Source organism: Eulemur rufifrons, chromosome 6 (assembly GCF_041146395.1).
Source record: "Eulemur rufifrons isolate Redbay chromosome 6, OSU_ERuf_1, whole genome shotgun sequence".
In the NCBI taxonomy this organism is placed as follows: Eukaryota; Metazoa; Chordata; class Mammalia; order Primates; family Lemuridae; genus Eulemur; species Eulemur rufifrons.
The window spans coordinates 87,211,578-87,238,995 of NC_090988.1; the positions used below are offsets into that span (position 1 = coordinate 87,211,578).

At 49.2% G+C, this 27,418-nt stretch overlaps 2 protein-coding genes across 2 annotated transcripts in view; both read left to right on the forward strand.

Moving 5' to 3' along the window:
- On the forward strand, nt 1-17,664 carry ACCS (1-aminocyclopropane-1-carboxylate synthase homolog (inactive)). Its single transcript, XM_069471267.1, has 15 exons — nt 1-269; nt 1,902-2,186; nt 5,710-5,769; nt 7,586-7,656; nt 8,806-8,875; nt 9,352-9,418; nt 10,637-10,734; nt 11,236-11,313; nt 12,054-12,154; nt 12,766-12,855; nt 14,181-14,226; nt 14,337-14,478; nt 16,133-16,275; nt 16,385-16,538; nt 16,677-17,664. Exons 2-15 carry the CDS (start codon nt 1,902-1,904, stop codon nt 16,772-16,774), a joined length of 1,503 nt encoding a protein of 500 aa, XP_069327368.1. The 5' UTR covers nt 1-269; the 3' UTR covers nt 16,775-17,664.
- A 6,218-nt stretch (nt 17,665-23,882) lies between these two features.
- The window catches only part of EXT2 (exostosin glycosyltransferase 2), a 124,143-nt gene continuing 120,607 nt past the window's right edge, over nt 23,883-27,418 (forward strand). Inside the window, exon 1 of the mRNA XM_069471268.1 lies at nt 23,883-23,993. The gene's annotated coding sequence lies outside the window, so the exon portion shown is untranslated. The remainder of the gene's footprint in view (nt 23,994-27,418) is intronic.

Consider the following 27,418-nt stretch of genomic DNA (forward strand, 5'->3'; position numbering starts at 1 on the left):
TGCAGCCACGTGTGCGCCCCGGCAGGCGCAGGCCCCATCTAGGCGTTCTCCGGCTTGGGTGGCGAGGGGGCGAGCTGCGCCCCGAACAGTCCCAGAAACCCGGCCCGGACGCGGACGGCCCTCGGTTCCCGAGCCCGGGCGCGCTGGGCCGCGGGGCCACGGCTGTCCTCACCGCGCGTAAAGCGCCGGAGGGCGTTTCCGGGCGCAGGAAACGGACACTTAACGCGCGTCTGCCGAGTGCCAGCGCCTGCCTCCCCCAGCTCTGCCAAGTAGGTGTGATCCCCCACTTTGCAGAGAGGGAAGCCCTCCCGGCCTCCCTCTGTGCACTCTGCAAAAGCCCCTGCACTTCCGTGTCGAGGCCCTTGGCACTGGTCACGCCTCCTCCGCCTGGAACCCCGCCCGGAGCGGTCTCTCGAAAGGCGTCCTGCGCACCGCAGAGGGCCCTTTCGGTTTATAACGCGCGACAGCCGCCTGGCTTGCGGGACTCCGAGGCCTGGTCAGGGCACGGGTGTCCGGCTATAGACTTGCCACCGCCCCGCTGGACACCTGGAGCCTGGAACCCTACCGTCCCCGGGTCCCAGGCTGTGTGGCCCATCCCGGCCTCCCGTCTACGGGACCTGGGATGTTGGGAGAGCCCAGCCAATTGGGAGAGGACCCCTGAGAAGACTTCAGGGAACAAAATTTAACCGCGCCCCTTTTTCTGGGCCACCCACTGATCACCACCCGTCATTTGGTGTGTTAGAGCTTGTGCATTGGGATTGGGAAAATTGGTGAGGAGTTATGACATGATGACTCATATTTTATTGAACGTTGGCCATGAACCAGGATTTGTTCTAAGTACCTTGTTTTCATTATCTGCTATGTTTACATCCTCGCTGCTACCCCGTGAGGTGGTTACAGTTATACCCACTGTACAGATGAGGGTATACACGGCTTAGAGAGGTGAAGGAGCTCACATTGGCAGGTTGAGACCGCTCTCTCCTGGCGCCCACACCTCCCTCCATCCAGAGTGAAGACGGCCCCGCCCCGGGTAACCTGCACTTGTGGAAACCCTCACTCCTCCCTCCGCCCAGTTCTCACCCACCATCCGTTCCAGACCGCTAAACAATCTCATCCTACTCTCTATGCCACAAGACTCCCAGGACTCCTTGGCAATGATCTGCTTTGACTGTCAACATTTTAACTTGGCTTTTTGTAATTGAGGTCAGCAAGGGTGGAAAAAAGAATGTTGGTGACCTCTTAGGCTGCAGAATGAAAAACTTCTGCAGAAGTGTAACAAGCTAAAGCAGCAATACGAAAGTCAAATCAATGTAGCAAGTCCAGCCCCTGGCACGTACGAGGTCCTCATCGGATTTTACTGATTGAAGTGATGGCACACATGGTTACAACTAGGAAGGGACACAGGAAGTGATGGTTGCATGAACTTAAAGGAAGGAGCAGATAAGAGAAAGGAGACCCACGTGACTCCAACTGATTTTTTTTTTTTTTTTTTTTTTTTTTTTTTTGAGACAGAGTCTCACTCTGTTGCCCAGGCTAGAGTGAGTGCCGTGGCATCAGCCTAGCTCACAGCAACCTCAAACTCCTGAGCTCAAGCGATCCTCCTGTCTCAGCCTCCCGAGTAGCTGGGACTACAGGCATGTGCCACCATGCCCGGCTAATTTTTTCTATATATATTTTTTAGCTGTCCATATAATTTCTTTCTATTTTTAGTAGAGATGGGGTCTCGCTCTTGCTCAGGCTGGTCTTGAACTCCTGAGCTCAAACGATCCGCCCACCTCGGCCTCCCAGAGTGCTAGGATTACAGGCGTGAGCCACCGCGCCCGGCCTCCAACTGATTTTTGATGCTTGGTGCTAGGGAGAGCCTTGAGGCCTGTGCACTGAGTGCTTCTGTCTTTTTGTAGATGTTCACACTTCCTGGGAAAGAATCTGGGACACCTACCACCTGTGCGGGCCCAGCCTCCACACGGGACCTGGGCAGTAGCGATGGGGATTGTCTGGAAGGAGAATGCTCCAGAAAACCAGGCCAGAAGCTGCCGGAACTCCACGGAGTGGGTGATGCCGTCATGTTCTCTGACAGCTCCTATCTGTCCTCTAGAGGAAGAATGATTAAATGGTTCTGGGACTCAGCTGAGGAGGGCTACAGGACCTACCACATGGATGAGTATGATGAGGACAAGAACCCCACTGTGAGTGAGGCTCTCCTCCCACTGGGACCCAAGAGGGGGTTGCAGGGTGGGGTACCCTACCTTCCCCAGTAGGACAGCACTCAGCAATCCCAGCTTGCTCTTGCCAGGTTGGAGTTATGGCCCTCTGACCTCCAAGAGGGCTTCTGATGTAGCTCAGAGAGTCCCCCATTTATTGCCTGGATCAGAAAATGGCCCATTATAATAAAGGGGACCCCGATTTGTGAGGGAGGAATTCAAGCACCACAGAATGCTTTTTTTTTTTTTTTTTGTCTGAGACAGGGTCTCACTCTGTTGCCCGGGCTGGAGTATAGTGGTGTCATCATAGCTCACCGCAAACTCAGACTCCTGGGCTTGAGCGATCCTCCTGCCTCAGCCTCCTGAGTAGCTGGGACACAGCTATGCGCCACCACACCTGGCTAATTTTTAAAAGTTTTTGTAGAGATGGGGTCTTGTGTTGCTCAGGCTGGTCTTAAACTCCTGGGCTCCTACAGTCCTCCATCTTTGGCCTCCTAAAGTGCTAGGATTACAGGTGTAAGCCACCTCATCCGGCCCATAGAATGCTATTCTATGGATTCTGACCCACAACCTGTCAACTCTCCAACTTTGGAGCTGGGGCAGAACTAGGGTTCCGGTCACAACTTTTTCACGTATAGGTTTTGTATTGTTGAGCTAGTTACTTGGCCTCTTTGAATCTCGTTCGTCTCTAAAATGGGATGATACTACCTGCCCTGTAGAAAAGTAAAGATTAAACAGGAGCAGGTGTATGAAGTTATTAGCATAATGCTTGCCACCTAGTACACTCAATAAATGGTACCTGCTATTATTATTAATATAATATGTCCCAATTATTAAAAGTTATTTCTGGTAATACCTTCAGAAGTCAGAGAGCTGTCACAAATAACCCTTTAATAATCTTTATTTGATGAGTGTCTACCAGGTGCCAGGCACTGTTTTAGGTGCTAGAGTTACAGCAGTGAACAAAAACAAATTTCCTGTCCTCACAGAGTTTATATTCTAGATGAGGAGACAGAGAGTGAACAGAGAATAAAATAGATAGTATATGGTGATGCAGAGAAAAATAAATCAGGGTAAAGAGGACAGTGAATTATGGGTGGGGTATTGCTATTTAATAGGAGGTCACGGAAGGGTACTTTAATAGGGTGACATTTGAGCAGAGACTTGGGAAACATGAGGGATTATATTAGTTTTCTATTACTGTGAGATAAATTACCTCCAATCTCTGCTGCTTAAAACAGCAAACATTTCACAATTTCTGGGGCTCGGAAATCCTGGCGGGTGCTTCAGGCCCAAGATCTTCTATGAAGTTGCCGTGAAGCTGGGGCTGCGGTCTCATCCGAAAGCTTGACTTTTCTATTTCCAAACTCACTCACGTGGTGATTGGCAGGCCTCGGTCTCTTCCCACCGTGGGGTTCTCCACATGACAGCCTCATGCCATGGCAGCTGGCTTCCTCAGGGCAAGCGATCCAAGGGAGAATGAGAGATCATGATGGAAGCCACAGACTCTTTATAACCTCCCCTCGGAAGGGACATCATCACCTCTGCATGTTCTGTTCATTAGCAGCGGGTCACTCAGTCCAGCCGACATTCAAGCGATTTGGCTTTCAGGAGGTGGGGATCTTAGAGGCTGCCCGCCCCAGGAAGCAAGCCATGCAGATATCTGGGGGAAGAGCATTCCAGGTAGAGGGAATAGGCAGTGCAAAGGCCCTGGGGTGGACCTGTGCTTGGTGAGTTCAAGGGACAGCTAAGGGGCCACTGGGGCTGGAGTAAAGCTAGGTGGGCAGGCAGTGAGATCAGAAAGGTAATGAGAAGGCCCTCACTATTTGCCAGTACCTTGATCTTGGATTTCTAGCCTCCAGAACCATGAGAAACAAATTTCTATCATTTATCAATTACTCGGTCTGTGGTATTCTGTTATAGCAGCACAAAACGGACTAAGACAGTGGGGAATAGAGTACATGGGAAAGTATGTGGGGGGCAAAGGGTATACGGGAACTCTGTCCTTTCTACTCAATTTTGCTGTGAACCTAAAGCTTCTCTGAGAAATAAATTCTATTAAAAAATAAAGCAAATATGGGGTTTTTAAAATGATAATGGGTGGCAGTGGTAATAGGTCCTGTAGGATGCCACAAGACATGGCGAGCCGTCTGATTTCACACAAAGTGGGATAGTAGACAGTCAAAGGAGGGGGAATTTGATCTGAGTTCAGTTTTTAAAAGATGCCTTGGACTGCTGTGTAGAGATAGGGGAGTATGCAAGAGAGGAAGTAGGGAGGCTATGGCGATGACATGGATAAGAAATTATGGTGGCCGGTACTGGGCTCAGGAACGGAGGGTGAAAGCGGTTGGACCGTGCATGGGTTTTGAAGGGAGAACTGCTAGGATATGCGGATGGATTGGCTGTGGGTGGAGGAGCCTCCCAGCTAGCTTCCTAGAGGAGGAAGCAGCACTGCCTTTTATCTTGTCATAATCTCATTCAAATTCTACTTTTGCATCTTCCCTCCTTGCTTCACTTCCCTACATTAGCTCGGGGGTCAGGAGTTAGCGGGGGGGGGGGGGGGGGGGGGGTCTGCACCAGCCTCTCTGGGGTCTCTGTGAGGGAGAACGTGGTGCCTGCTTTCCAGCCTCCCTCTCCTGCTGGCCAAGGATCTAGGTGTTGTGTGATGTTGCAGGGATCTCCTGGGGAGTGTTTACACCGACACAGAGGTCTTCTTTATCTACTCCCACCCTGTTCCTGTTCCTGCCAGGGTGCCAATTTACTGCGAACCTTCTTTCATCCTGCAAACACGTACTGAGTTCTGCTAAGCCCCTTGAGAGATACAGCGGTGTCTTTGGCATGCCTCTGGCCTCCAGGGAGCTTACCCTCATAGGGAGATACAGCATATACGTCAGTTCCCCTGACCTGGGGCAGAATCTGACCCATGCTCTAAAGAGGACAGATCAAGACCTGTAGGATCCAGAAGCAGAAAAGATCCTTCCAGGTGGGATTATGGGGTGGCTCCCTGGAGGAGATGGCATTTGGACAGAGCTTTAGAAATGGGAGCTGAGTGGAGGGCACAGCTTGGGCAGAGGCAAGGACAGGGTTGGAAGGGCAGGATTGCAGGGAGCTCCCACGTTGCTTTGAAGACTCTGTGGGCTCCTTGGGCCTTTTTTTTTTTTTTTTTTTTGAGACTCATTCTGCTGCTGGAGCTAGAATGCATAGGCGGCGTCATAGCTCACTGCAACCTCCAATTCCTGGGCTCAAGTGATCCTTCTGCCTCAGCCTCCCAAGTAGCTGAGAGTATAGGTAGGCACCATCACACCTGGCTAAATTTTTCTGTTTTTAGTAGAGATGGGATCTCGCTGTTGCTCAGGTTGGTCTCGAACTCCTGACCTCAAGCGATCCTCCCACCTTGGCGTCCCAGAGTGCTAGGATTCCAGGTGTGAGCCACTCTTCCCAGGCCCCTTGGACCTTTCATTGGCACTCTCCTGCCTGCTCACCCTGCCTCTGTACATCTCTTCTCCAGGGCATCGTTAACTTGGGCACCAGTGAGAATAAACTCTGTTTTGATCTGCTGTCCAGGAGGGTAAGTCCTGGGGTACTCTGGGTGGCATCATCAGCTTTGAGGGGCTGTCTCCCCTGGAATGCTTCCCCCACAAGAGCTTGCTGCTTGCCTTAGTAGCCCTGGCTTGGGAGTCAGGAGACCCCGCTTCCAGGCCTGCCTCAGGGACAACTTTCTGTGTGATCTTGAGTGAGTCACTTGCCCACTGTGATCCTCTTCAGACTCTTTCCCTTACTCGGTGCCTCCTGCCGTGTTGGGTCCCTGATCTGGGGTGGGGGGCAGGGAGGGGATCAGGGGCGGAACAGTGCTATGTGGCCAGTATTTAGCAACTGGCTCTTCTGGGGAAAACAACAACAACAAAAGCCCTAATTTGTATCTTTGCCAATTTCCGTGGTGTCAGTTGGCACCATGGCCGATTTCAAGCTACTGATGTGACATCACTGCATGCAGAGTTGGAAGAAAGACGCACTGGTGCACTTTATGTCATTTTCCACCGTACGGACGCATCGAAATGATTGCAAGAGCATAGACAGCGATATGTAGTAACAAATCAGGAAGCGATGATGTTAAGAATGCTTATTTCCTTTGTTTTTAAGATAATTTACTTAATTTTAAGTTTATATTAATTTAATTTTTAAAAATGGCTGTTTTTAACATAGCTTGCAAAATTCCTGAAAACTTCACAATCAGATTTCTTGAACTGGTGTGAACCATCTCTAGCAAACCACTGGAAATACCTAATAAATATGTCTCCCAAGGCTGCAGTGGCAGAGTTCGGGTTTGTAGAGACAGCAAGGCTTAATCCAAAGGAATATATTTCCAAAGGTGAAAAATCCAAGCCCCAAGGGGCAGGGGCTGCAGGGAATAGGTTTGAAAGACCTGTGTAACCTAAAGCCCACTCCTCCTCCTCTGGCAGCTCAGTGCCAAAAATAAATAAAAAGTGAGCCACAGATATAATTATAAATATTCTGTTAAAAAGGTTAAAAAAACCTGGTAAAATTAATCTTAATAATGTATTTTATTTAGCCTAATATATTCAAAATATGACCATCTCAACATGTAATCAATAAAAAATTATTAATGGTATATTTTACGTACTTTTTTATACCAAGTCTTCAAAAGCTAGTGTTTCTCAATTCAGACTAGCCATGTTTCCATGTGCTCAAGAGCCACACGGGGTCAGTGGCTGCCATATTGGACAGTGCTCTGCGGGAGGGAGAGAGAGAGGAAGGCTGGACCCAGTTACACAGAAGTGGCTGATTCCTTTTCTTGCTTCCGGTCCCACTGCCAAGTCCACTGCACTGGCTCTTTTTTGACACTGTTCCTGTGATGCCCAAGGAGTTACTAACCCAGCACCTGGTCACAGAGTGGGTGGTCTAGAAACTGCCACATTTTCCAAAGTGTGAGGTTGAGCTCAGCCTGCAGGAAGACAGTGGCCTGAGTCCCTCCAGAAGTTGGGGACTGAGGTGACAGGCCCCACTGCTGGGGCCTCTTCCGTCACCCCATGGAGACGCTGAGCAGCGTGGTCTCCCACTGCTGCCTCTGCAGAGCCACCTCTCCAGTTTTTCAGGTGCCAGCGCTATATAAAACACCGGACTAGAAGTCAGAAATCCTGGCTGTTTGTCCTCAGCTCTGTCACTTTCTAGCTCGGTGACTTTGGCTGAGTGACCTCACTTTTTTGAAACCTTGTTTTCCTCATCTGCCAAAATGGGCCTGAAAAAGCTGTCCCTGCGCTGTGTCTCTGGTGAGCAGAACAAGCACTTGGCTTTACAGGCCTCGGTGCTGTGGATGCAGGTGGCAGTGCCGGCTGTCAGCCCCGCTCTTCCCTCTCTGTCCCCAGCTGACTCAGCCCGACATGCAGTGGGTGGAGCCGTCCCTGCTGCAGTACCCTGACTGGAGGGGACACCTGTTGTAAGTAGTAGCCATAGGCCAGTGGGTCTCAACACTGGGCGAGTTTGCCCCCGGGAATGTGTGGCAACATCTGGAGACATTTTTGGTCGTCCTAACTGGAATGAGGTGTATTGGCATTTGGTGGGTAGAGGCCAGGATGCTGCAGCTCGTATGGTGCACAGTGTAGCCCCCACAACAAAGAATTATCTGGCTGCAAATGTCGATAGTGCAAGTTGAGCAAGCCTGCCATGGGCCGAGGGTCTAGTCCTGAAGACCTGGCAATTGCGGGGTCTTCTAGAGCATCTGCCAGGAACTGGTGCCTCCGGCTGGTCCCACCCCGGCTCAGGAACTCCCCAGCTTGGTTTCTGCGACCCTGGGTGTTAGGTGTGGGGAGGGCTGTCAGGTGCGGCGTCTTCGTTCTTGCTGTCTCAGTAGCTCAGAGGAGCCAGCACTGGTGTCGGGGGAGCTTGCTGGGGCCTTTTTCTAATGGCGAGAGGGCAGGTGGTAAATAGTACTATGAATGGTTTGTACTCATTGAGCGCTTACTAGGGGACACTGTTTTCAGAGCTTGGTGGCCAAATAGGACTTGATCCCAAGACTGATTGCAAAGTACTACGTTCTTTTAGCGTAGTAATTAGGAGGGTAGGCCCTGGCGTCAGACCACTGGGCTTCAGTGTGGACTCTGCCTCTTGCCAGCAGGTGACTTCCTTCCTTTAGTCCTCAGTTTCTTTGTCTATACAATAGGAATAATAATGATAATAATAGTAGTAGTCTCATCATAGGATTATTATGAAGAGTAAATGAGTAAAATTTTCTAAATAACATTTGTATAAGGTAAATGCTCAAAAAATATTAGCACTAATAGCTATGATAATAATAATATTTATTATGATGATTAGTTAGATCTACATGTAGAGTGTTACTTTTGGTATCCCTGAGGTCTCCTGACCAGGTGGGGTGTGGTGTCCTGGAACTACTGCAATGCATGTGGTGGGGGGGGTGGTGGCGGGGAGGTGGGTGCCAAGGAGTGGACAGGTGTGACGACCACACCTCCCAGTGGGAAACTGGGGAGAGTAGTGGCAGCTGCCTACAGAGTTGCCAGAGGAGCTCTGGGCTGCATCGTGGGTTGAGGGCCCTCTGGCAAGCACTGCCCACCTGTCTTATCTCCAGCCTGCGAGAGGAAGTGGCCAAGTTCCTGTCTTTCTACTGCAAGAGCCCGGCACCCCTCAAACCAGAGAATGTGAGTAGCCCCCTCCTCTGCTTCCTCCTGCTCTTCCGCCTCCCCTCCCAACTTTTGGCTGGTCAGGGGCAAGGTGGGATTGGGATCTGCCTTACACTTGGTTTTGATTTGTTTCAAGGTAGAATTAGGAACACCTCCTCCCTTCCTGCCCCCAATCCTGGACGTTTAGAGTTTTGGGTATAATTTCTGAGCCACTTTGTTCTATGGCCCCTCTGCCGCCACGCCTCCAGGCAAGACCCTCTGGGTGACCAGCCCCCTCTACCTTGCTCAGATGATCTGGAGCAGGGTCCACATGGAACAGCGTGGCCGTTGGCAGGGAGGGGCCTTTGGGGACCTCTGGGCTTTGTTGTGACAGAGCCCTGGAGGGCATGGGGAGGGCCCTGGCTTGCCCTCTGTGCTGTCCTGGGACAGAGGCTGTGGGTCCTGGCTCCCTCATGGAATGATTCATCTCTGTCTCGTGGATGTGTCACCCGCAGGTGGTGGTTCTGAACGGCTGTGCCTCCCTCTTCTCTGCTCTGGCCACCGTGCTGTGTGAGGTGGGGGGTAAGTGAGCTCTGGGGCCCGCTTTGCACTGGGAGCAGTGTGTGCCCATGGCATCCCCGGGTGCTGGCCTCAAGGGCCGCAGCAGTATGCTTTGGGCCATGATGGAATATACTAGACTGCAGGTGGAACAAGACACCCAGGGGCTGGCAGTTCCGGGGCAGGTGAGTGTGATGTCAGGGTCCTGGGCTTTCTCTTTGTCTTTGCTTCATGGTTGCAAGGTGTTTGTTGCATCCTCGTGTGACAGTGTGTCTTAGCGCAGGAAGAAAAGGACGAAATTGTGCCTATCTCTTGTTTATCAGGAGAGGGGCTGGGGATGCTCTTCCCAGAGGAGTCCCAGCAGAGGCCCCTGGTATATTACCGACCAGAACCGACCTGTAAACCCATTCCCAAAGTGATCCCTGGGGGAGGGAACCAGGGTTGCCTTAAACCAGATGTGGCTCATCCTCTCAGGCTGCCAGTCATGTTGCAGGTCATAGCTGGAAAAACTGGCTCTCTCTCAGCAAGGAAGGAAATCAGAATGTCTGTTGAGCAGGCGGCCAGCAGCACCGGTACAAGAGCCATTGTTGCATTAAGAACTGGTCGCGGCCAGGAACAGAGGCTCATGATGATGGCTTAACTAATAGTGATAATATTAGTAACATTTATTGGCCAGGTACTGGCTTGAGGCTTTACACACGTGTACCATTTAGTTCTCGCAACACCCTACAAAGTAGGTTCTAGGGTCATCCCCATTTTACAGATAAGGAGACTAAGGCACAGGAGGTTAAACAACTTGTCAAAGTGACACAAAGAGGTGGTAACCAGGACTGGAACCACAAAAGGAAGATTCATTGTAAGGACATAATAGGCAATTTCTTTCCCATTCTAGAACAATCAAGAACAGCGACCCTCTAAGCTTCAGTTTCCTGTCTATAAAGTTAGGATGACAATAGTACCTACTTGGGAGAGTGATTGTGAGGAGCAAATGAGATAAAATGCAAATAAATGTTCAGCACAGTTCCCAGCACATAGTAAGTGCTCAGTAAATGGTGGCTGTTAATTATTAGAAAAGGAACTGATCTCAGTGGATCATGGCTTGAAAAAGAATTTTGGGAGTTGAGAGTGCAAGCATGCCCCAAATAGTCCCTAAGGACTTGGAGAGGCAGTGGGGCCAATGGACAGGGGGTGTGGTGTGTTCCAGCCAGAGGGTGACAGGCCCTGGTCCCCTGTGGCCCCCAGAAGCTTTCCTGATCCCTACCCCATACTACGGAGCCATCACACAGCACGTCTATCTCTATGGCAACGTCCGGCTGGCCTATGTCTACCTGGACAGTGAGGTAAGAGCTCCTGGCAACCCAGGTGGGACCTGGGCCTGCCTGTAGGCCAAGAGTTTCCTGAGTCTGAATTTGAGGGTGGACATTGCAGGAAGTCCGTGGTGGGGGCTCTGGGGTTGTGGGGAACGGGGAATAGAGCCTTCTGTTGCCACATGGCTGTCGTGCTTGGCAGAGGCTCTGAGATCCTAAGGTCGCTGTAGAAGCCAAGAGCCAGCTCCAGAAGCAGTGGGTGGGGAAAGGGCAGAGAAGCCCTCAACGTGGAAGTCCCTGGACCTCAATCAACGGGCCCCTGGGGCCTCTGCCGGAAACCTAAGAATGATGAGGGTGTCCCTGATGTGAGGGGGTGGGGTGGATGGCAGTAAGAGGGACTGACACCCACCCCTTGTTTTTCTAGTGGCTGTTCCAAGGAGGCTGGAAATTACAGGGGAGGAGAGGCCTGAGAGTTCAGGTTTGGGGGAGGGTGTCACTGAATTTGGTTGGTGGCTTTGGTGGGTCTTTTTCCAGGTCACTGGGACAGACACACGCCCCTTCCAGCTCACAGTGGAGAAGCTGGAGATGGCCCTGCAAGAAGCTAATTCTAAGGTGTGGGGATCAAATCCAACCCAAGGTTGGGAGTGGGTGGGTCCAAGCAGGGCATGGACCCCTCTTCCTGTGGCTGATCTCCACGTGGGAGTAGGGTTGGCATGGAACAGGCGGGGAGGGTGGTGGCACCGAACCTGTCTGGGAGTCAGGCACGACTTTCCCTTTGGAAAAAGATTCTCAAACCCCAGTGAACAGACCTTCACCAAAAGTACCCCCTGTCCCCACCCCATCTGATTCCAATTCAGCAGGTCAAGTGTGGAGTGCAGGAGTCTACGGTTTAACAAGTCTCTCAGAGATTTGAGGGGTGGCCCTGCCCACTCTGAGGGTATCGGAGGCCTCCTGAAGAGAGGCAGAGACCAGGACTCCAGTGGTTCCTTCCAGTCCACCCTTTAAAAATCTGTCTACTTCGTGTTCTTTACCTTGGTTGTTAAAGCTGTCCATGCCCACTGTAGGAATTTTGAAAGTGGGCAAAGGGCCCACCCATAATTCCACCAACAAAGGTGACCTCCTGGCATTTGGACACATTTCCCTCTGGGCCATGTTCTCTGCGTTCGTTTTCTTTTCATCCTTGGCACAATGCCGTAGGTGGAATTCTGTGTCCTACTTACTTGCTTCCAGTTGGGGCATGGATGTGTTCCCCTCGCATTCCCCTGTGAGCCGCACAGTGATTAGCCCCTTTGATGGTGCAGCTCTGGCCTTGGGGAAGAGCTGAGGGTCTCTTGCCCCGTGGATGGTTTCAGAGTGTAAAGGTCAAAGGCCTCATCCTGATCAACCCCCAGAACCCTCTGGGTGACGTCTACTCCCCAGGAGAGCTGCAGGAGTACCTGGTATTTGCCAAGAGGTGAGGTACCCCGCACTCCCCCTCTCAGGGTGTCTGGACAGGCCCTTGTACCCTCTTCACCCCACTGCGGGCTTCTTTGCCCCCTTCCTGCAGTGGGGTGGGGAAGCAGGGATTTGTGGGATGCCATCTCTCTCTCTTTCTCTCTCTCTGACAACAGCTGTCGTTTATTGCACGCTCCAGGGGCCAGGCACCAAGCTAAGCACTTCATGTATCTCATACAGTCCTCACAGCCACCCTGCCAAGTACTGACACTGTTATTCTGCCCAGTTCCCCGGGCCTCAGAGTAATCACATGGGGTGTGGAGCCACACTCGACTCCGGGTCTTTTTCATTTGAGCCCTCACACTTAAGTGTGCCCCTCCATGGGGGTACCTGGGGGGTCCCCCTCTCCCCTACAGCACTTTGGAAGCTCCATGGTCATCTTCTTTGTATGTGTGGCTTCCTGATTGTTTGAAAAAATAGACAAAAGAAGAGTGTTCCTGGAGAAAACAATTTGGGTGGCCCTGGGCTAGACCTAGGTCCCTCTGGGTTTCTGGGGCACTGTCACCCCACTGGGGAACACATTTGTCCTGCACACCAAGCTGTCTTCTCCCACCACCTGCCTCACTGCAGGCACAAGCTGCACGTGGTTGTGGACGAGGTCTACATGCTGTCCGTGTTTGAGGAGTCAGTTGGGTACCGCAGCGTCCTGAGCCTGGAAAGGTGAGGCTCCCCCGACACGGCTAACTCCTCCAGCCCCCCATTCTCCCGCGGTGCTCTGGCCTCTTTCCGGCGCATTCTGCAGGGCAGGGCTTGCCCAGGGCAAGGCCTCTTGCATCCAGCTTATCCCACTGATCCTCAGATCCCCTAATGAGACAGTGGAAGGGTTGGCCTAGATCAGTGGTTTTCAAGTTACTCTGTGGTTTCTGAGAGCTCCGAGGAGAGGCCTTAAGATTCCTTGAGGGAGGCCCGCGTGGGTGAGAAACTGGCTGCTTTTGCTGATTCCTTCGTCCCCAGAGTAACTAGTTTTATTCATTCATTCACTCACTCACTCATTCTTTCAGCAAATACTTCTGGAGCCATTTGCATGTGCCAAACACTTCTGGATATTTAAATATGGGGCTTTTAAAAAATTAGATTTGGTGCAAGGAAGAATTTGTGGCCAAAACACCTCTGGAAACACTTGGACCAGATCATCTGTCAGGTCTGACCTTCAGGAACTCAAACAGTTCCTGCTGCTTGTTCAGAACCTTCAGCCCCGCAAGGGCCTTGCCATTGGTCCTCTCGTCCTAGTCCTCACAAAGCTCTGCGGAGTAGACAGAGCATGGATCGTTACTCCCATTCGTTTTATGGACTAGGAAAGTGGGACACAGAGAAAGCAGTGACTTGTCCATGACCCTTGGTTAGTCATGGAAACAGCGTGTATTGAGTATCTCTCCCGTGCCAGGAACTGTGCTTCGTGCTGGGGTTACGACACTGAACAAGGAAGACGTAGGCCCTTCCCATGTGGAACTGTAATTTGTAGCCAGAAAAACATTTTAGCTGCTAAATACACAGCTAGCTGTTGGATTATGGCCGTGATCAATGCTAAAATGGAGAAGTCCGGGGAGCTGTGAGAGGATTTGCTTGGGGTACCCAATTGGCCTGGTCCCTGGGGGCGGTCAGGGAAGGTCCCTTTGAGGAATTGATCAGGGGTTGGCAAAATCTTCCTGTAAAAGGCCAGGTGGTAAATATTTTAAGTTTCACAGGCCATGTGGTCTCTCACTCCACCCTGCTGTAGAAACTATGTCAATGAGTGAGGGTAGCTGTGTCCCAATAAAACTTTATTTACAAAAATAGGCAGCAGGCTGGGTTTGCCCTGGGGACTGTTATTTGCTGAGTCCTGCTCTAGAGGATGAATGAGAATTGGTGGTTCAAAGAGGTGAAACCAGGGCTTTACCCAGAACCAGAACCTGATTCATCCGTCCATCTCCTCACTTGTTCAACCAAACGTGGGTGAGCCCCTGTGCGTCTGCACTGCCCCTGTTCCCACGCTGTGTCCTCTGCAGGCTGCCTGACCCCCAGAGGACCCATGTGATGTGGGCGACCAGCAAGGTGAGCTCCCGGCTGGCCTCGGGGCCAGGGAGGTGGGAGGGCAGGGAGGTGGATGGAACCAGCTTCCTCCAGGGAAGGCTGGCCACTGCCTAGGGTGCTTCTTTCTGCAGGACTTTGGGATGTCTGGGCTCCGTTTTGGCACGCTGTACACAGAAAACCAGGATGTGGCCACTGCTGTGGCTTCCCTCTGCCGCTATCATGGCCTCAGTGGCTTGGTCCAGTATCAGATGGCACAGCTGCTCCGGGACCGTGGTGACTATCTGGGCCTGGTGACCTGAAAGTGGGGGGAGGTTTGGAGTCAGCCTGGGACTGGCCAGGGATCATGGATGCATCTACCATGAGAAGAATTTAGGGTGGCATTTTGGAGGGCCAGCTCTGGGCTCAGACCGGGTTCATACGCTGCTTGGTCACTTTCTGGCTGTGTGGCACATTAGTTCACTTCCCTGAGCCTCAGTTTCCTCCTCTGTAAAACAGGATCATGATGGTTCCTGTCTTGTAAGGTTAGTGTGATTTGTAATTCAATTAGAATAGTGCCTGGCATATGATAGGCACTTGATCAATGTGAACTCATTATTATTAGCTGTGAGCACTTAAAAAATAGAACAGAAGCGACTAAGATACGGTTGTTATAACAGAAGTGTCTCTCTCTCCATGTGAGAATCTGGTCTGTTGCTAGGTTCAGACAGTAGGTTCAGACAGCGTGTGTAGATAGCAAAGGTTGCCTGTAGTTGCCACTGTGTACTGAGCCCTTCAACTGCTTTTGCTGTAGCATCTCATTTGTGCCTGTTCAGAATCCTAGGAGCAAGAATTCTTGTATTTTCCACATTATTTTACAGTTGAGGAAAACGAAGACCAGATACTACACACCCACTATAATAGCTAAAAGTTTTAAAAAATAGTGACAACATCAGGTGTTGACAAAGATGGGGAGCAGCTGGAACTCTCATCCAGTGTTGGTGGGAATGGAAGATTTTTCAGCCACTTTGGAAAATAATTCTGCAGTTTCTCATAAAATTAAACACACACTTACTGAATGACCCAGCAATTCCACTCCTAGATATTGACCTTGCTGGTCACACAAAAACCTCTAAATGAATGTTTATAGCTGCTTTATTGATAATCACCCATAACTGGAAACAACTCCAATATCCTTCCGCGGATGAGTGGGTACACAAACTGCGGCCCGTCCACATGATGGAGTGCCACTCACGGTAAAGTCCGTGACAGCCTGGATTAATCTCAGAGGCGTTCTGCTGCGTGGAAGAAGCTAGTCTCAAAAGATCACATACTGTTTAATTCCACTTCTGTGACATTCTGGAACAGGCAAAACTGTAGCGATGGGTAACAGATCAGTGGTTGCCAGGAAGGGGCCGACATGCCTGTAAACAGCATGAGGGGGTCCTTTGGGGTGATGGAACTGTTCAGAATCCTGGCTAGGGCGGTGGTGACACAAATCTGTACATGTGTTAAAACTCATAGAGCTGTACAGCAACAACCAAAAAGCATCAAAGAGGTGAAGTTGCCCGAGGCTCCACCCCTGGTCAGTGGCCTCGCTGGAATCTGAGCCTGAATCCGTGTGACTCTAAGCATCACTTTAGAACTGGATAAACCTTTGGTTCAATTCTGTAACCAAAGGGACTTTGTACTCTGGGCTCCCGAACGGGGTGTGGGATCTGGAGCAGTCAGGGCCGCGTATCTGGATTTAGGTGCTTTACACCAACGTGGAATTCCCACCCCCTTCCTACCTCCTCTGTAACCCTCCCCTCCCCGCCCATCAAGCAGCTGGAGGAGGGACTCACACAGTCCTGGCAGCTTGTGGCCTTTTTCTTTTCAGCATTGAGACTAGCGGGTCCGAGTAGCGGGCTGATGGGAGATTTATCTTTTGGCTTCCCTTTCGCCCAAACAGACTGGATCAACCAGGTGTACCTGCCGGAAAACCATGCCCGGCTCAAGGCTGCGCACGCCTATGTCTCCGAAGAGCTCAGGGCCCTGGGGATCCCCTTCCTGAGTGGTGGGGCCGGCTTCTTCATCTGGGTTGACTTGAGAAAGGTAATGCAGGTGGAGGGGAGGGTTGGGAGAGAGCCTCAGCCTCCCCCCAGCATGGGAGGAGCGGGGGGGGGGGTCTCATCTATATCCCAGATCCCTTCCACCCTCCCAGTACCTGCCCGAGGCCACCTTTGAGGAGGAAATGCTGCTCTGGCGTCGCTTTTTAGACAAGAAGGTGCTGCTGTCCTTTGGCAAGGCCTTCGAGTGTAAGGAGCCCGGCTGGTTCCGCTTCGTCTTCTCAGACAAGGCCCACCGGCTTCGCCTGGGTGAGCAGCCTCCTTTCGGCCCAGGCCCCACCTGCGTCCTTCACTCTGCCCTCACTCCTTTGGCCCCAGCAGCCTCAGCTGGTTCGTCCCCACCCATCAGCCATCAGTGCTGACTGGCCCCTCACTGCCCCTTCCCAGGGATGCAGAGGGTCCGGCAGGTGCTCGAGGGCGAAGCCCAGGTGGCAGAAGACCCCGCTCCCTGTAAGACCCAGGAGCCGAGTGCCCAACGCAGGTGAGCTGGCCGTTGCCTCGCGGACACAGGGCCTGGCAGCCACTGCCCACCTGGGGCGTTCCGGCGCTGCGGAAGACCATGGATGCGCCATTTGCCAGGAAGATACCCAACGTGGCTTTGCCCCCGAACAAGAACTGCTTCTTGCCTTTCTCTGTGGCAGCCGGAGACTCCTTAAGCTGTGGTTCAACTTGGGCCATCCCTGTCCCCTATTAAACAAAACTGGGAGAAGCCAGATGCCTCTGTTGTGAGTGATTTACAGAATGGAGGAGTCGTGACTGCTCCTAGCCGCCGCCCTCCACCCCGCTGAGCACACCAAGAGAAAACAAACAACCTGTACCTTCTTTCTGATGGCGCCTTCATACTTCTCTGTTGCCGGGGAAACAAGTCAAGGGAACAGTACAAATAAGAGAGTTTGCGGAAAACATTTTTTTAAAAAAATTAATAACTTCCAAACTACAAGGAGAATGGTACTGATTCTCTTTGTTCCTCTTGTTCTCCCCACACTTAGGACAGGTGGGCTCACAGCACACCAGGAACCTGGGACAGGACTCTGCTCGGGACCAGGTGAACAGGATTCCATGGTGGAGCCAGGAGCGGCTTCTCTGTGGGAATTGAAGTGGCCTCTCAATTTCCAGTGAGCTCCTCCTTCTGCCTGGGAAGGAGCCACCTTCACTGATGTCTCCAAAGCCGAGTGACCTAGCCATAGTCGTGGGGGAAAGATTTGGGGCTGGCACCTTGAACCGAGGCTGCTGTGGGCCAGAGCTGACCTAGGCTGGCTTTTCCACCCTAAGCGTACAGACGAGGGGCCGCCTACCCCATCTCCAGGGTGCTTTGGTTCACAGCCTAAATGAGCTTTCTGATCTGACCGTAAACTGTGTGCCGAGGACTCTACCAGGTGCTGACTCTCCTGCTTAGAAAAGCTGATTCTTCCTTTTCTCCTCTTTTAAGAGAATGTCAGTAAAATCAGCGTTTCCATTCTCCAAACCATGTCATTTAATTTACAATTTTTTTCTCTTTCTGTCTGCCTTTCATTCATTCCTCCTGCCTGTCTTTTACTGAGTACCTTCTATGTGCCAGACACTGTGGGTCATTTACACACATTATTTCTGACTCAAACATCCTGGCCAGCTGAGTCTGAAATGAGGAAACGGAGCCTGACGAAGATTGAAAGATGTTCCTATTATCACGTAGCTAAAAAGTCTCAGAGCCAGGATTCAGTCAGGTTAGTTTGGTTGTTGTCATCGTACTCATTTTTAATTATTTTTTAATCCCATTGGCTATGTACCACTCCTTTCTACTCCCACTTCCAAGAAACACTGGTTGTCTGGATTTATTTTACTAGGATGATTTCAGCTTTTACAGAGGGTCAGAATAAGAAATGGCCACATTTGAGAGCCTCGTGCATCCTCTCCAGAAACCTCCATTGTCACTCTGCTACTGTTGTTCAGGGTCCCCCATGTGACAAATCCCTTTAGATTTTTCAGAAGAATGACTCCTGGTTCTTCTTTAGAGGGAATCCAAGTAGGTTCCCCAGCACAGGCTGATTATACCAAGAATCTGGGTGGGAATTGAGCTCATCTCTGAGTGGACAGAAGGGAGGCCTGCAACCGCAGCTGACTTGTGCTCTGCTGAGTGGGTGAACACCTTGCGTATCTTTCTGTGGCGTGTGGGTTGGACATATTTTGCATTAGTCTTAAGTCCTCTCCACTTGCCCTTTTGCTTTGCCTGTTACCGCAGCCAGGCAGCTGTGTGTGCTTGTATCCTGACAGTATCTCAGCTACACCCTAGAGCTTTTACTTTCTGTCCTGGGCTTCTCTTGCACAACCCCATCGGACCCCTGGGGCACATGCAAACCAGAAACAAGAAGGAAGTCAACATGTCTGGGCCAGTCCTGGAGCAGTGGGGGCCAGGGGCCAGTGGATAAGTGTTTCTTTCCTCCACACAGATGGACAATTCTGCAATACATGAGTCCTCAAACAGTCTCTAATGGGATTGAGGTCCAGGTGCCCATAGCAGTAGCCGGCTCTAGAGCGCACTCTTGGACTGGCTTTCTCTTTTCTCTTGGTGAACTTGTTCTAGTCTTCTCATTCCTTTCCCTAAGATTGCTTCCCAGAATAACAGCCTGCACTTAAGCCTCTCTCTAGGGGAACCTAAGTGAGGCAGAGTATATGCTAGGTGAACAACAAAGTAGCTTGAGTTACCTTCCCCGATAGCCTTGAGATGCAGGTTTGGCTTTGTACCATTCTTGCTGGTCTCCTAGGTTTGTGCGCCAATGTGTCAATTCTATGCACTTACCTAGTGGTTTCTGTGAATCCTTGCAAGAATCCTCTCATTGTTGACAAAAAAAAAAGCCTAGGGAAATAGTATATTTCTGTTTTCAATCAATGAGAATTTTTAAAGCCATTGTTTTACTTAAGACTCTTTTGTTTACAAAGGATCCCAAATGGTCAAATTTAAAAAGGAGAGGGGGATTTTATTGGATTAACGCAACTGGAAGAGGAAGGACAGACAGATGCTTCAGGCATGGCTCTAGCCAGGAATTCAAATGATGTCATCAGGTTTTGTGCTTTTTCTTATCTCCCCTGCATGACTTCATTTTCAGCCATGCTCTATTGAGGTGGTGGCAAGGCTTCTCCAAGCTACACAGTCCATTTAGTAGACACCTATAGAGTACTAAAAGGATAGCTGCCCCTTCTTCCTCAGAACCCATTTGTCCCTCTCACAGGAGGCCTATCAGCATTACTTCAATCATCTGTCCATCCAGGGGAATGTGGTGCTTGGAATCCAGGTTCTGTTCATCTGTCCACTTTGCCATCCCTAGTGTGTTGGTTTTTCCCCTTCTGTCTGATTTCCTCATGGTCTCTAAATGGCTGCAGAATCTCCAGGCATCACCTCACCAACCACTTCTAGAGCCAGAAAAGAGAATATGGTTTTTTGATGCTTCCTTTTTGTTTTATTTCGTTCACTTATGCACTTACTCATTCAACAAATACTTAAGTCCCTACTTTGTGTCAGGGACTATTCTAGGTGCTGGGACTGTAGCAATGGGCAAAATAAACAAAAACCCTGCCCTCACAGGGTATTCTGTGGAAGAGTCACATATAGCACTCAAATGCAGAGACTCTGAGAGTCAAAGGGATCCTGTCACCAACTTTGACTCTGTATCTTAGTCCCTTTGGGCTGCTATAACAAAATATAGATCATTAAATATGAAATGTTTGATTTCAAATTAAAAGTGTAGTTTATTGTATCTCAAACAAGAAGCAGTACAAGTAATCAAAGTATGCACCCAAACTATCAACACAGTTTTGCCATCTTAACAGTAGCTTGTTTACACCAGCGGCGTAGAAGCCTGCAGAGCAAGTGGCAATGAAATCGGGAAAGGCGTTTTCCACAGCTTGTTGAGAATTGAATATTTTTCCTCGAAAGAAGTGGTCTAAAGTGTAGAAGTGGTAGTCAGTTGGTGCAAGATCTGGTGAATATGGTGGATGACAGAGAGTTTCCAAGTCCAGCCTCTGTAGTTTGAGCAGCAGTGTTTGTGCGACATGTGGTCAGGTGTCATCTTGCAAGAGGATTGGCCTGTATCTATGGACCAATCTTGGCTGCTTAATCCACGCATCCTCATCATCTTGTCCGACTGGTTGCAGTAGACATCCACTGTAATGGATTGACCAGGTTTCATGAAGCTGTAGTGGATAATACCAGTGCTGGACCACCAAACAGACACCATTAGTATTTTAAAATGAATATTCAGTTTTGGACTGTATTTTGACACTTTGCCTTTAGCCAACTATTATGCCAAATGCTTGCGATTGTCAAAAAGAATCCACTTTTCATCACACATAACAATACGGTGTAGAAATGGATCGCCTTTATGTCATAGCAGCAAAGAAAGGCAAGCTTTGAGATGATTTCTCTTCTGACACTCGCAGATGGGCAGAACCATCTATCGAGCTTCTTTACCTTGCCGATTTGTTTCAAATGGCCCAATATTGTTGGAATAGTAACATCAAACCTTGCTGCTAATTCACGCATAAGTAGACATGGATTCGCTTCCACTACAGCTTTCAGCTCTTCATTATCCTCCTTGGTCTCGGGTCTCCCATGTGGCTCATTTCAAGATTAACATCACTAGGATGGAATTTCTCAAACCATCGACATACTGTGCGTTCATTACCCACATCCTTCCCAAACACTTTGTTGATAGTTTGAGCTCTCCACGCTGCATTGGTTCCACAATGGAACTCGTATTTGAAAATAACATGAATTTTTGACTTATCCTTATGTATCCATTCTTCTGTTGATAGGCCTTTACTTTCAATTTTTTTAAATGATTGTCATATTTTTAAATATACCACCTTAGGCCAATATGGGCATTTCTCAAAGATGTACATTTAGGACTGGTCACACTGGCTTATAGGGTATGTGCATCCTCATTGTCTTTGCTTTGGGTAGGCTGAGGAGGAAGAAGAGGAGGGGTTGGTCTTGCTGTCTCAGGGGTGGCAAAGGTAGAAGAGGTAGAGGAGGTGGAAAGGGAGGTGGGAGAGGCAGGCCACTCGGTGTAACTTTTATTGAAAAAAAAAAAAAATTCCTGTATAAGTAGACCCACGTATTCAAACCTGCGTTGTTCAAGGGTGAACTGTATTTAGAGTTGTAAACTTACTTTCCCCCGAGGAGGCCACTCTCCTTGAAACCATTCCCTTTCTAACTCCAACTTTCACATTTCCTGACTCACTGGGTATGGAGGTATCTGTGCCACCTTTGCTCCATAGCTTCAAAGTGAGTAGTGTAACCTCTTTCTACAGCCTCTTCTCTTTAAACCACCAACTATTAAGACACTTTTCTACCTTCTCAGAAACATCAGGTCCTTGATCCTAATTACTTCTTTCCTACTCCTTTCTGAAATCATTCTTGGCTACTTTAGCATCATGTATCTTCCAATATCACAGCTTCTAATTCCAATTACTCGTTTGGTTTCTACTCCTAGAAATGTAGCCACACCATTTTAACCACATTGGATTGAAAAATGCTTGCTACTTGCTTTTTTTTTTTTCTTTTAGATATATGGTCTCACTCTTTTGCTTGGGCTGGAGTGCAGTGGCCCTATCATAGTTCACTGTAACCTCGAACTCCTGGGCTCAAGTTATCCTCCCTGAGTGGCTGGGACTATAGGCAGGCACCACCATGCCCTACTATTTTTTTTTTTTTTTTTAGTAGGGACATGTCTATGTTGTCCAGGCTGGTCTTGAATGCTTGGCCTCAGGCAATCCTCCCTCCTCTGCCTCTCACGGTGCTGGGATTCTAAGCATGAGCCACCATGCCTGGCTGCTTTTCCTTCTTTAACACATGCTTTGCTCATGATTTTTTTTCTTTGCCTGGAATGCCCTTTTCACCTCCCTATTTGCCCAAATCCTAAATGCCCTCCAGGACAAACAGAGACATCAACTCTTCATTGAAATCTTCCAAGATCTTCCCAACTGGATGTGACTTCTTCCTTTTTTGAACTCTATAGCATTTTGTTTATATTCTCCTTTGCCACATTTCACCTTCTGCTTTGAGTAATCTTACTTATGTATTTGTCTTATTTCTAGTTAGCTCCTCCCAGTGTCCGGGCACCCTTTATTCACTTAACAGTAGTAACTGAGCACTTGCTATGTGCCAGGCATTGTGCAAGTTTAAGGTTATAAAAGGTGGCCCTGTTCTCCACCCATCCAGTTGTCAAATGGAGCATATATGCTCTAAATTTTCTATCATTTTGCATGGGATTGGGATTTGGAGAGCACAACAGTGCTCTCTTGGATATGGGAAAGTAAAATTTGGGTTTCCCAGACTCAGTGCTCTCATCCTAATCTCCTGAGATCTGTGACAAGCAAGCATTAACTCAAAAATATTCCTGGAGTCGCAGTTGCTGCTCGAAGTCTCAGTAAGTCCCTGGTCTCAGTGGTCTCGGGGACTTACTACATGAATATCATCTCCATGAATATTTAAGCTGTACCTGACAACTTCCACCAGATGGCGATAAAGTATATCTGGGACCAGAAAGGATTTGGATCCTGCAGCCAGACCAGAACTCTACCAGCCACAGCATAGGACAGGTGGGGCCGTTTCATTAACCTGTCAATAACGTCAGTCTGTTATTTTTATTTTTTATTTTATTTTATTTTGTACTTTTTGGTGCCGTAACTCGGATACTAATCGAGGTTGCTGTGGGCACTCTGCGTTTTAATTTAATTTTCTAGATTCCAACTTACTGCCTTATGACAGGGGTTTTACTGTGCACGTATAAGGCTGAATCATGTTAATAACACAGAAAGAAACAAACGAAAATGCCTCCATTTCTGCCTCCGCATCTACACCACCCAAAACTGTTAATTGCTTCTTGCATTCTTGCCAGGAAGAATATATCTGCCTGAATATAACCATCTACTTATATTTTTTCTCTCTCCTGTTTTTGCATATACTCATTTTACCTAAGAATGATCATGCACGCCTGCCCACTGTTTTGGACTATGATTTCCTATTTACGTGTCTTTGAGATATTCCTTCACCTACATATATTGCATTCTCACATTATTCCCTTCTAATCATGTTCCATAATTAATAATTAATTTTGGTTGTTTGCAGCGTTTTTCTATTATTAGAAACAATGCTGTCGTAAATATTTTTGAAAAACGTTGTTGAAAATACCCACAGGGTAAAACTCCATAGAGGGATTGTTGGAACGAAGGGTATGGGCATTTTACATTTGATGAATAGTACCCAATTGCCCTCCTGGAATGTTGCACGCTCGCCAGCACTGATTATAATAAAGCGTTTACATTTTTGTCCGTTTTATAAGTGAAGCGTGGTGCGTCGTTTGGGTTTGCATCCTCTTTATGAACTAGGCTGACACTTCGAGCGTTTCTCAGCAGAGCCGGAGCTTCGCGCACCTGCCAGGGAGAAACCCTACAGCGGTGCCCTGACTCCTCCTGTCCAGCAGGGGGCGTAGGCCGGCCACTGACGCATGCGCAGTGTACTCCGTGTCAGACGGCCCGGAGCCCAGGAGCCGTGGATCCTCGGAGCTCTGTCGCCCGCGCCGCGCTCGCCGCTCACTCGCGCAGACCTGGCCCTGACGGTGGCGGCCGCCGACTCGGCGCTATCCGACCCGGGCGGCCGTGGCCGACTCCCCGCGGCATGAGCCGGTGATCGAGCGCGGGGCCGAGCAGGAGGCAGCCGTGGCCGAGGTAAGCGCGGCGCGGAAGGGCAGCGGCGCCGCGGGGAGGGTTCTGGCCTCTCCGGGCCGCGGCGGGGTCGGGCCCGGCCGCCGGGGAAGTGCGGGCCGCGCGAGGTCGCCGTGGAGGCCCGTGGGCTGCGAGAGGCCACCCCAACCCCGCCCGGGGCCGCTTCCAGTGATTTCCTGCTTTCGGAGCGCTTTGATTTCCGCACCCCCTTCTTCACCTGGCCCGTGCCCACCCCTGCAGCACTCCGGTTCCCACCTGTCTCTCTCGCCACTCCTGTCCCCACTCCGCTCCTTTCTTTTCTCCCGGACCCAGCAGCTGCCTTTTCCTGCAGGACCCACCCTCCGCCGCGACCTCTCCCTTCCTGCTGCCACCTTCCCGAGAGCTACCGGGATCCGTTTCCTCCACAGGGATGTCCTGCGCCTCTGGGCTCTGCAGTGGCCTGTGGCATCGCATGCCGCGGGCAGGACTCGGCACTAGGTAGGGAAAGTGGCCAAGGGCATGTTGGCTTAGGACATGGACGTGAAGCTCAGAGGCTTTTGGAGCTTTGTTACTGGCCATGGGAACCAGATCTAGGTATATTGTTTTGAGAGTCAAAGAATTGCCTGGTGTAACTTATTGGGAAGTGCTAATCTAGAAGGGCCTATGACTTATTTGTCTGAAGATGTTGTTTTGAAATAGAAATATGTCCATTTTAATTCTTATTGTAAGTCAGTTAAGTGCTCTCAGTACTTGGACTGGACTTGGTTTGTAAAGTTCAGAGCTCAAAGATTATTCATGATACTAAAGTGTATGATCCCTTTTCCATCATTCCTCACTTTCCCTGACCTAAGCCTCCAGGTTGCATGTGAAGGTATGAATGGATAGTGAACTCCGGAGCCATTCTGCCACGCTCCGAATCCTAGCTTTGACATTCTCCAGTTGTGTAATACTGGGCCAGGTACTTACTTTCTGCTGTATTTTCCCCATCTGTAAAATGAGGGTAGTAATAGCTTGTCACATAGCACTGTTATGAGGATTAAATAAGATAACACTTGAAACAGACCCTGGCATGTAGTAAGTGCTCAGTGAAGTTTAGTTAGTTATTTAATGAGATTCATTGCATTAATTATAGTATAACTCCCATAATTAAAAAGGCACAGTTTTTTTTTTTATTTAAAACCATTTTTAGGGGTGTTTAGCCATAGTGTAACTTTAATTATAAAGAATCCTATCAAGTAAGGCAATGAATTGTGGATTTTCCTGCTTTTGCTAATATTTAGTTCCTTTGTTTTCAGGAACAGTTAAGATCCAGTGTAGCAGTGGCCCCGGGAGTTCAGTTGTGGGGCTCCTCTAAAAAGGTTAAGAAGACAAGAAATTGTGACTTGAAACATTGGACTAAGTGGATCTGATATAACCTGAAGCACCAAGGAAAGGTTATTCAGGCAAATTTTAAGGAATAAATAATTCCAGGAACAGAAAATGCATCTCATCCTCATAATAGATTGGGGTTAAAAGATTTTTCCAGTGACTCAGTGCTTGACAGCTAGCCAGATGATTCCAGTGTTTTGCTGGGACAGGTTTGATGTGTTTCAAGAGGATAAAGCTGAAATTCTTGTTTTGATCCAGGTTATGGTGTTATATGAAATAAACATTTATTAGTGGAAGATTCAGTTTGGCCTCTTGTGGGATTTTTAACTTCTTACTGGCAGGGAGTGTCCTCTTTGGATGGAAAGATTATTACTTGTTTCCTTGGATGATGGAGTTGGGAGGTATCCATCTTTCTGTGCTTCACTGTGCGAAACTGTTCTGGGAGGATTGGTTCCGTGTGGTACCGAGGTGAGGTCACAGTGTCCAGAGTCAGGAGCACTGTCAGTTCAGCCCAGGCTGGAATTTTTACAGTAGGGGTACAGTTTTGTGTAAAGGCAAGGGTGGGTAGAATAAAGGCACTCTTTGGATGTGTCATGTGTGAGAGGCGGTAGGAAAGGAGGGTGTTCAGGGATGGGTACAGAAAATTCAGAGTCTAAGGAAGTGGCTAGCCACTTTTCCCTCTTTGGAAACTCCTTCCAGTTCAGGAAAAACAATCAGATGTCATCACCATATAATAATAATTCAAAACTTGGAGGCTGAAAAATGTGTGTACTGATGTAACTGGGAAGGATGGTGATATTCATTTATTCAGTAAACATTTATGTTTATATTAAGTGTGTTCTAGACTTGGTATTAGATGCTGGGAATCCTGAGCAAAGATGAAAAACTTGGATTACAAGAAAATCACAACCAGCTGAAGAGACAGACTTGCAAATATTAAATTAGTTAATGTAACGTGGCAAGGGCTGCAATGAAGTGAATAAAAGGTGATGTGTATGTTCACAGAGAAGATTCCGTATTTCTGAAACACTGCTTAGTAAGGAGCTTTTTCCTTTTCATTTCTCTTCCTTTTCTTTGCCCCCCATTTCTTATATTAAGAGTGTTTATTCTACTCCAAGTGCTTGCCATGTTTCTTAGCTTTTATTTCTCAGAGTTTGATATAGATTCACGGGAGCTTGCTTAGCCTGTGTAGGCATACCTCAGAAATGTGGAGGAGTTTACGTGTCTGGGGGTGTCCCTCAACCGGCAGGGGATGAGCATTGGTAGATGAATGCCATGGCTTCCTATCCTTCAAAGGGACAGTTTTGAGGTGTGTTCTACGTGGTTCATAAGAGGGATCCTAGCAGGACTGAACCCTGCTTGCCCAGTTCAGTCTGATAACCAGCTCAGTTATGCACCCTGGTGGCTTTCCATTCTTCCCTGACTCTTCTCCGTACTCCCTCTGGTTTTCTGGATTCACCTTCTGCAAACTACCTTATCCCAAACTGTTTTTTCTTATTTGGCAGAGCACAGACTAAGACAGCTGGTGCTAGAAGTGGCTCTGGAACAGGCCCCGAGAATGATATTGTGAAACTGACATCACTCACTGTCAGTTGGCAATAAGGACCCCTTTGCTAGTGTTAAGTGAGGTGTTGATACCTCCTGGTACTTTCTAGCATCACAGTTGGTAGGTTGGGATGAGAGTCAGGTAGAAGGAAAAGCACTGGTTAGTATAGAAGCTCTAGCGCTTGAGCAGTGTATGGATGATGGTGATGATAAAGACAATGGAGTTGGCTGGCTCTTGTTATCGCCCATAGAAGCCTTTAGGCAAGAGAATGCCAGGCTCAGAGCAGGCAGCCCATCAATTCAGGGCACACTGTGAAAGACCGAATGCTTCATGGGAGCATCTCTGGCAGCTGAGGGCAGATTGTGTTGAAGCTCAGGCCCAGAATTTAATCATAATTGTGGCAGAACTGCAAAGGAAGCTAAATGCATAGCCTTGACAGGTTGCCTAAAGTCAGGGCAATGATGGGAAGAAGTGAGACCCTGAGGCCTGGGGTGAAGATATTTGGATGGAGGCACTGAGAACTTTGAGCTCTCAG